The 10,444-nt window shown below is 36.4% G+C and overlaps 1 protein-coding gene and 1 non-coding gene across 2 annotated transcripts; one reads left to right on the plus strand and one right to left on the minus strand.

Moving 5' to 3' along the window:
- Nucleotides 1-105: 105 nt before the first annotated feature.
- Nucleotides 106-1,356, minus strand: LOC106617912 (uncharacterized). The gene is made up of 2 exons (XM_014235381.3): nt 828-1,356; nt 106-735 (listed from the first exon to the last, which is right to left on the minus strand). Exons 1-2 carry the CDS (start codon nt 1,200-1,202, stop codon nt 211-213), a joined length of 900 nt encoding a protein of 299 aa, XP_014090856.2. The 5' UTR covers nt 1,203-1,356; the 3' UTR covers nt 106-210.
- Nucleotides 1,357-1,795: 439 nt separating this feature from the next.
- Nucleotides 1,796-1,867, plus strand: TRNAE-UUC (transfer RNA glutamic acid (anticodon UUC)). Its single transcript has one exon. It is a non-coding gene; the product is annotated as a tRNA-Glu (tRNA).
- The last annotated feature ends 8,577 nt before the right edge of the window (nt 1,868-10,444 follow it).

Raw genomic sequence — 10,444 nt, forward strand, 5'->3', positions numbered from 1 at the left:
TTTGAACAATTTCCAAGCGTTGTACCGAAGGAGATGTGACTGCTGAATTGGCAAATCTTACTGAACACACTGACAAAGTCTGAGAAAAATCCATTAACAAACATGTACATTTATCTAAATAATAATTTTATTATCAAAAATTTTCTTATATTACATTTTTACGTATGTATTAAAACCGATTTGTATCAAAAAATAATAATAATTGATTTCTCAGTAAAAACCTTCCACATCTGCTTTTGTGATAAAGTCGGTGGCCAATTCCTCATTGATCGCGTCCATAATACGGTGATCGTCGAGAAAATTATGGCTCATATCACGCTCCAGCGATTTGTAAGAGTCCGCGTTTAGGCGGCCTAGAGCGCCCTGATACAAAACCTCCATTATCGCTTTGTTCGCATAGAGCTGCTGATCGCGCTCCAAGCGATGATAGAGCGCCACCCAGCTAGCGCCCAAAGTCTGTGCTTCAAGCGAAAGTGATGCTGTCAGTGAGTGTGTATTGACGATGCCGGCTGCGGCGCTCGTGCTTTGCAGCGGCAAGACGTTAAACTGTTGTGTGCTAAGCGTAGCGACGGGTTGTTGTTGATGTTGTATTTGTGACATTGCTGTCGTCTTTGGCGATGTGGCTGCTAAAGACTTTTCGCTATCTTCCTCTGTGCTCGAACTCGGCGCCGAATCTGGTGTTCGCTTCTTCGTTAGCTTATTATTTGAGTTCGGCTTACGACCGCGCCTTTCAATCTACAAAAAAATTTAAAAAAATCTGTTGAAATAAAAGCTCTAACATTCATCCCGATATGCGTATGTGTGTGTTAGCTCACGTTCACACTTACTTTTCCCTCGCGCTCGTCTCGTTCTATATCAATGTCGAGCACGTCATCGAGAAAATGCATCTCTTTGAAGTAGAACAATGTTGGCCGGTACAAATTATCACCCTTCCGCTTGCTATCCTGTATGCGCCGCAGTTCGCGTCTGTAGCAGGACCTCAATCCGTTTATGCGCCGCTTCACGTAGTCGATTTGTACGTTCGGATCGATTTCGCGCAGTTTGTCACGTAGTTTGGTGTAGGCTTCACGTTTAAGATATGGCTTTTTGTAAGCCATACTTCTGGGATCCCAAAGCGCTGGCGATTCCTCATAGATCTTTATGAAATCCTTCCAGAATTGCACACCACCGCCGAGACACGATACGTTTTGTAGTTCCGACATCTTCCGTTTAATAATAATAAAGATAATCTTTTCACTCGGACCGTATAAGCTGTACTAAGTATTGTGATAAGACGTGCTACAAGTTGTCAGACACGTTTGAAGACAGGCCAGGCGAACATCGCTCTTTGGCGTTGCCACATGTGCCGAATTTTAAAGCAATATTTGCTAAGCCTGACATTAAGTGGAGAATAAACTATCGTAGCAATGTTATCATGAGCATTAACAATTTTATATAGTTGCAGACAAACGCTTTAAGGTATTTTAGCTTTGTGCTTATTTTTTTTACAAAAAAACATATACTCTATTAAAGTATTTGAAAATATGTGCAGAAAATATACGCAATTTTTTTATTCAAGCTTAAAACGTCGCGTGTAATATAGTGATTCATAAAGTACCTCCGATGTGTATTCCTTTGCTTATGACGAAATTTAATTGACAATCGCTTTTATTTTTATTTAAACTTTTTTGTTTGAAAAATTAGTCATTTTTTAGAAAACACATTATTTTAGGTATAATATCGCATTAGCAAGGTGTGTACATTTATCTGACCTTGGAAGAAAGTATATTAACAAAATTGCGCTGCATTTATCATATCCCATATGGTCTAGTGGCTAGGATATCTGGCTTTCACCCAGAAGGCCCGGGTTCGATTCCCGGTATGGGAAATATTTTTTTTTTGTATTTTATTCTTACTTTTAATATTCTTATTTCACTGCTCATGTAACATTTCCATCAGGCTACATCAATTTGTGTGGGTTCCCTTTTTTTTTGTCACACATTCTATAAATTTAACCCATCGAACGGGATTTGAATACCACACTTTATCATTTAGTATGATCTCTCTCAAACATGTTGGATGCTTTATTTTACCGAAGCCTTGAGTTTGACGATCGAACTATTAACTGATAACAGCCTTTTACTCGATGTAGAGGCGGGCAAGCCAAGTCTATAGTATTTTCAAAAACGTTATCTGCTAAAAGATGCCGTAAAGAAAGTGCCCTCATACATATATGCATATATGCATTGTTTGTGTGATTATGCCTTTGCGTTTAAATTTTCTATATGGTATAAATAGCTATGCTCTGTAAGTGTTAAAAGGTCAACGTGTATGATTACATTAGTGATAATGTTATCAGTGTGGTTTTTAGGCGTGTAGCATGTTTCTACGTAGGTGTGTATGTTTGCATATATGCGTGTGTCTAGTTTCGTGTGTTCATAGACAATACAATAGTTATTACATATATATATGTGTGTTTCTAATTTCGTGTGTTCATAGACAATACAAGAGTTAGTACATATTAATTGTCCCATAAACGACAGAATGCCCCAGTAGCAGATTGGTTAGATTTGGCATCATATTTTTGGAAATCTCAATGTAGTTTTTACAGACAAATCACTCTGTTACTAACCGATATTGAAGTGCTTTTACATCAAGAACTTTACCTCTAGTCTGTAGTCTGTAGTCTCACCCCGCGTACGCTAGTTTGAATTGGTGTCAGAAATTCAGTAACAGAGAAGAAAACATTTAGTCTTTTTAATGGATTCGTTTTTTTTTTTTTTTTGTGTTATTTTGTTTTAGCTATTATTATTATAATTTTTTATTTATAAATTATATTCGACTTATCAAAACCCGTCAATCGCCTTATTGGCGCATAATTTATACGCATAACGCTGATGCATAAAACACGACACAGCTGCGTTCTCAATAGCCGTCTACTCATCTTTGCCATAATTACTAATTATTTTTCGACTCAGCCATTTCTACATAACTCATTTCACCATAACTCATTAGTTCATTAAGAGCGTCGCATTTAATCACCACTACCTTACATACTATGTAAGGTGCATGGAAGTGCACAAATACTTAAATAATCATATGCGACGCAGCTCATTCCGCAATCCGGCAATCAAGTCACAAGACAGCCGACAGTTCATGCGTTTTGATTATGGCAAAACATTTAATATTCTCTTAATGTATATGCTTCGCTTAATAACGCGCATTAGACGCTCGTTTAGTGGCAAATACACATACATAATACATGAGCGAATTTAGTATACGAAGCGACACGGCAGGTTGGCGGCGATTGTCGGCTGCCGTCAGGACCAGCGTACACTAAAAGCCACGTCAGCTGGTCATCTACTTTTGTCAAGTTGTTGCCGCTGTTAATATGCTTTGTTGCTTGTTGTTGTTGAATATACATATGTATGTACGTGGAAATATTGCCTTTAAAAGTCATGGCGCTTTGAAATATTGCTGTTCTATCCGCTTTTCGCTTACTCTATTGTCCTTTCGGCTCGACGTCCTCCGCGACAAATGCGTTTTTCCCATGAAAAATTTTGCCTTTCGACGACTTGTTTAATTAGAAAGGCGCGACGATTGAAAACCAAAATAATAGCTTTTCAATAGCGTTGACAATGCGTTTTATAGGCGTCTGCGCGTCCCCAGTCGATTATACCAATACCCAAGTGTCACTTAAATAGTCAACGTAGTTAACTTTGCACATTTTGCATAGATTCCAGCCGAACAAGGCCAACAATTGTTTACCGTTAATTGTTACTTAATTACTACGGTTTACAACAACATCACATTTTACTTTGGCTTAGCATGTCGGTTTTCCATACACATATGGCAACAAGAAGACAGCAGAGGTTAGAAAGTGTTAGCAGAAGGTACGCTATAGAGCGTACCTGGCCAGGATAACCATAACACACACACACACATACTACATATGCATACCTATATATCAATGCATATTTTATATAAATTTCAATATGTCTGCATTTATAAGCGAATACTTGCGACTTAGCTGCGCCTGTCTGGTATCAATAAGTGGTCCATAAGCAATTATATTCGGCGCCGACATTGTATTATATAATGTGACGAAGCGAACGATATATTAATGAACATGTGTACAACAGGCTGGCCGGTATTGGAAAGCACCACGCAGACTGGATATAAGCTCGCTTCAAACATACGTATGCATATGTATATTAGTATGTAAATATAATAAGTAAATGTCCATACAATCTACGTGACATATGTTAAACATATGTGCATTCGTATGTACCATACATATGCCTATGCATTCGCGTAGAACCATTGCACATCCATAAGTACGTGACCATTTTCTTGCTACGCCGCGTTAACTTTGCTACTGGAATTTTCGATCGGTTACCCTGCAAAGCATTGATACCTTAGAGTGTACCGGTAATTTTAATCGGATTAGTGAGGGCATTAAATTGTGAAGCATGAAATCCCACTTACCTAGAAGCATGCAAACTCAGACATATGTACATACAAGTATGTCAATACTGCTCAAGTGTGGATTCTTGTAAAAGCGGTATATAGAAAAACTCAGACTTGCCTGACAAATGACGGTCATTAACATGCTTACATACATTTCTGTGAGCTATGTACATCTGTATTTATGTTAATAAGCGGTGGTGTTCTGGGTTGAGTGCCGGCAACGCCCTGTTTTGACAACAAGCCCGGAGGTCAATGTGAGGTTTCTTGAAAGAATTACATGAAAATTTCTTGACTTTTTCTTTGGAGAACAGCATTAAATTTTGAACAAAAACTTACTGAAAATGTTCTGGTAAAATTTCAAACGCCCTAACAGTGTTTTTTTTTTTTTAGTTTAGAAAACGCGTAAAATATTTAAAAAAATTTTATTATGATAGGGCTATAGGTATACTACAAATATTTAATTCGTACAGTGGAGTTATCATTGGATATAAGCCCATAAGTATAAAAGTGGCTGATAGTCTCGGGATTAACTCGGAGAAAAAACACCAGAAAATTGGCTTAACTTAAGCTAGATTATATATCATTATAACCCAGTCATTGGTTATAATATAAATACATTTTTTATGCACTTTCTAGAAACAAAATACGAATTGCATCATTCCTGCAGTTTTTTACGGGCGCTACTGTCAGTTTTGGACTATTGAACTCATGTGGTTGCTAACAAGTTTTGTGGTTGGTCTTCTGTAGGCTAGCTCCTAAGCATTTTGTGAAGGAAAAAAAACGTGTTGGACCACATCTTCGGCCATTCTTTAAATGCTTACTCAGAACTGGTAGTCCGATAGTTTCTTTGTGTTCTTCCGAATAATTTGAGGTATGAGGAATTATCGTCAAAAGTAATAAAACGTTAACTTGCTAGAGACACGTGCCTTCATACATACAGGTTGGTTAAAAAGTTGCTGCTCTCACCAAGAAAAAGGACTACTAGCTAGACTTTCTTTTTCTCAAGTTGCTACATTTGTCGTGAGAATACATGCAGAGTTGACGTGTCAGCGTATTTTTTTAATATGGAAAAACTTTAATATCGCGCAGTGATTAGATTCTTTGCTTTGAAAGTTTTAAAAGCAAAGGAAATTTATGAACAATTGTTAGAAGTGTATAAGGAGTCCTCACCTTCATAACGCAACGTAGGCTTGAAGATGATCTACGCGAATGACGACAAAAAACCGCAAACACACCAGAAATCACTGAGCAAGTTCATAATATTGTTAGTGAAGATCCAAGTTTGACTAAGCGTGAAATTTATAATACCATAGGCATCTCAGACGAACGAGTACTTCATATTTTACATGGAGTATTACATAAGAAAAAACTGTTTGGAAAGTTAGTGGCATACACGTTAAAAATTCAAGAAAAACTGGATCGAAAACAAATTTCTCAGCATAATTTGGAGCGTTTTAAGTAGAATAAACCCGATTTCTTGCGTCGTTTTATAACTACGGATGAGACTTGGATCTAACGCCATGAACCGAAATTGAAAAGAGAACGTTTACAGTGGACTGAAGCTGGTTGTTTAGCTCCAAGGCAGGTGATGTCAGAACGATCAGCAAGGAAGGTTATGGCATCAGTTTTTAGGATACAAAACGAATGTTGTTTATTAATTATCTGCAGAAAAGTAAAACAGTCAACTCTAAATATTATTGCAGCCTTTTGGATCAGCTGGATGAAAAAATTCGTGAGAAAAGACCTGGTTTGCAGCACAAAAAAATCATTTTTCATCAAGAAAATGCGGCTGCTCACAAAGCTGTTCACACAATGACAAAATTCAACGAAATAAAGTACAAATTGCTTAAGCATCCGCCGTATTCACCAGATTTGGCTTCCAGCGACTACTGCCGCTTCAGAAACCTGAAACAGTTTCTTCGTGGAAAGCATTTTTCGTCGAATGAAGAAGCTATTACAGCCGTAGACGGGTATTTTGTTGAGCTTCCGGAAAGTCATTACAAGGATGGCATTAAATTATAGGAGGATCATTGGAATATGCGTAGTTAAGTTAAGGTTCAATTATAAATTATTTTCAATTATATTGAATAAAATAATATATTTCGTACCAAAAACAGTATTTTTCCATTTCGAGCGCAGAAACTTTTCAACCAACCTGTATCAATTCTGTTTCATTCTGCAACGAAGTTAAAATTTTTCATGTTACTTTCACAACCTCTTGTAATCCAACTAGCTTTAGATCAAATGCATTTCGAAGTTCGATGAAATTTGCGTCTTACCTCATGTTCTTTGTTAATAGTTACCATATACATACTTAAGTAGATATACATATATGTAGGTGCATATACAGATCTTATCAATTATGTGATCGTAAAATACTTGCATCATCTGCAAAATCTAGTATATCCACATATATACGTACATATGTATGTATATACATTCGTATGTGTATTAAAACAGGTATTCTATTAATTTCATAATACAAATACAATATAAAAACATATAAAAATTTCTCTGCAAAACAAGTCAAACTGAAGTTATGTAAACATTAAACAATAAATGGCGTACAACAGCCCACAAGTGCATACACGTATATAGAAACCTTCGTACTCTCTTCAATTGTAATATGTAGATTAATATTTAACATTCTTACACACATACACGTATGCACATTACATACAAAGTATATTTTATCAGCTGCGTGTGTTGAACAACGCATTTTTTTTTATTTGTCCAGTCGCCTGAATATTTGCGAATTTCTTCTATTTACATGTGCTAGTTAGTAAATATGTACAAGTGTATTTGTTTAATTGGTGTGTTAAGTTCGGAAAGGTTAATGAGTAAGCCAGCACCTTGGGCGATGAGTAAGCAGACAGTGTTAGGTTTGCTGTTGTCAACTTCAACGCAGAATCGCGAGCACATGTGACTAATAGCGCATTCGATTGGTGCAAATGATAGCAGCGAAACGCAACACGTGTGCCAACCCAATATATGCAAGTAAATGCGCTCTTATAAGACTATACTTTTATATAGTATGTATGTACGTAAGCGCGAATATTTAAGGAGTATTGGTTCGGCAACAGCGAGTCTACGGAGGCGTGACAAATCGCACGACAATAGCTCGATTAGTGGTGAAATTTTTGCGGTTAGAAAGAAGGCTGCGCCGCTGCAAAAACGCTCCCCTTGGTGACGTTCTCGATGCGTAGTATTTCTTGGAATTGTGAAATCGTTACGCGACAGAGAGCTGAGAGAGATGCAGTGCTGTGAAATATTCAAGAAGTTTCTGTAACTTTGTTGTGCCGGCTTTTGTACAAGTCCTAGATCAATATTTATTTTTGGAACTATACCCATACATACTTTACACTATTGAATTTATAAGTGATGCTAAAAGTTTGGATATTTGAAATTTTGATGACAATTGCTTTCTCAATGAGACAGCAAACTCTAGTTTAATGACTTGTGGTCAAGAGTACTTGTAAAATGAGGAAAGTTAATATTGGTTTCTCTTGTTTTAGCTGCTTATCCCGCATTTTTGCTATAAACTTCATAAAATGGAACAAAAGTAAGAGAAATGCTATAATATAGAATCTTATCCTTCCACAAATCATTTTGACAAATATATACATTGTTGCCACATTTCGAGTGTGCAGCCAACGAAAAAGCTTTTAATTGAGTTACTATCATTTTCTATAGAACAACATTGAAGGAGTATCTGATATGCGACTCTTTTCAACATAGATACCAAAAATAAATTTGCGTATTTCCGATAAAATTTTAAAAGTTAGACGGCTTCCGTTGGCCATATGATTTTTGTATACAAAATTGTGTGTATATTAATTTTGAAAAAATTTTGAGGGAGCTCTGTGAAATATAGATGAAGATATATATATTATAATTATACCCTGAATGGGGTATATTAAGTTTGCCATGAAACTTGTAACCCCCAGCAGGAAACGGTGGAGATCCTATAAAATATATAGTACGTAAGTGATTAGCTTGATGAGCTGAGTTGATTTTGCTATGTATGTATGTTTGATCGTCTATCTATATATACGCGAACCAGTCTCTCAGTTTTTGAGATATCGATCTGAAATTTTCCACAAGTACTTTTCTCGCCGATGTCAAACCACTATAGCAAATAGCTGTCATACAAACTGACAGATAAAATTAAGTTGTTGTAACGCATTTTTTATTTGTGAAGGTTTACATATTATAGCTTCGGTGAAACTGAGTTTAACGTTTTGCTTGTTTTGTTAATAAAGTGTTCCAAAATTCTTCGAAAATACACAATTTTAAGATACTTTTAGATATCAAAAAATTGTCTGCATTTTCTACCTCTTTATATTCATTTGCAGATTTCTAGTAGTGATGAAATCGAGCTTATAGAAAACTCCAGAAAATTATGAAAGAGCACAGTGTTCTGAACAAATTTACAATAGCAATGCAATCATTCGTTATAACACAAACAATATTGTATAATTTAAGCCATACTTTGCTCTCTTTAAGTTTTGCAGATTCTCCTTAGTTTTTATTAAAAAATAGCCAGCGAGAAATGAGACTTTTCCTGGTTTCTAGCAATGAGCAATGCACTGGCGACAAGTTACTCAAGTTTAGCGGTTGTTGGGCATTATAACATATAGTATACATATGTACATTAGATTACTATCTTTCTATGTATATATGTATACCTGTAATAAGTATGCAGTACATATGTTTGTATAGGTGTACAGATAAAATATTTCAGAAAAGTCCATAATCAGATGGTTTTTCGTCAGCATATTAAATTATCCTGTGCTAGAAGAAAATGTAAACATATATATATGTACATATACATATATATTTTAAATGTACACGGGTATGTACTTAAGTATAATTTCAATGTCCAACAAAAACTGCAGAAAAGATGTAGAGAAAAATGTGTACAATACGAAAAAAGCAGAAACTCATGCGATCGATAGCAAGCACATAAACACATAAATATGTATATCCATACATATACTTAATGCAAGTCAGGTACAAGAGCACAAACACACATATACATATTTGCCATTACATAAACATTTATTACCATCCTTATATTCATACATATGTGTGCCTTTATGCACCAATTTGACGGATAGGCAGCCAGCCAGACCTTCGGCTGTTAGGTTCAGTCGATCGATCGTATTTTGCCTGCCTGCCTGAATTGGTCTGACCCGGCAACAGCGGTGCGCTACGTAGCAAAACCAGCTAATGCGGGTACCAAGCAGCACATATATAAAATATGGTATGTATGACTGTGTGAGTATACCGCCGCAGCTCTAGAACTTTCCTGGCAGATCATATGATGAAATCGTATAATTCGATAATCAAAATGCGAAATATCACGTCAGCCACTGACAGCAGCTACAACAAAGAGATTGATTTCGGCATTGATAAGTGTGCGATCAGCAGTGGGGGGAAGCAGCACCAAAGGGGCTATGTGGCAAGTGCAAAAGGAAATCAATAAGAACAAAACAAAAAACAAAGGCAAAACAAAAACCTGTGCCACAAATCGGTAGCAAGACATGCACAAACATGCACCATTTCTTCGGTCTGCCAAAGTAAGTTGATCAGTGCGGTTTGACGGGCGAACATATGTATGTATAATAGGTAATTTCATCATTCACCAAGTTGCAGAGAGCGATCGTACGGAGGAAACAACATTTGTATTCTACATTGTCATCCTGCTTAGCTCAGCTGGAACTGGTTCCATACACTTTGCCTCAAGTCACACCACATTTATACATAGATATTTTTTTATGGTACTATGTACATACATACATACATACATACTTATGTATGGCTCCACTTCGTTGTGGAGGGAGTTAGACCAAACAGCAGAAAAAGTCGTGAACAAATAAATATGAGCAATGGCATAAAAAACAATAAAACTAACAATAAGTATAAAAGCAATAACAACAGTAAATGGACACAAGCGGCAACGTTGCAGTGCAGCCAGCAGTTTTTAACATAC

The sequence above is a fragment of the Bactrocera oleae genome, chromosome 6, assembly GCF_042242935.1.
Source record: "Bactrocera oleae isolate idBacOlea1 chromosome 6, idBacOlea1, whole genome shotgun sequence".
Classification (NCBI taxonomy): Eukaryota; Metazoa; Arthropoda; class Insecta; order Diptera; family Tephritidae; genus Bactrocera; species Bactrocera oleae.

Bases quoted from the DNA above. Each gene is read 5' to 3' on its own strand.
- LOC106617912 (XM_014235381.3), bottom strand. From the start codon at position 1,202: ATGTCGGAACTACAAAACGTATCGTGTCTCGGCGGTGGTGTGCAATTC. The intron at 736-827 runs GTAAGTGTGAAC...ATTTTTTTGTAG, and splicing joins GAGACGAGCGCGAGGGAAAA to ATTGAAAGGCGCGGTCGTAA.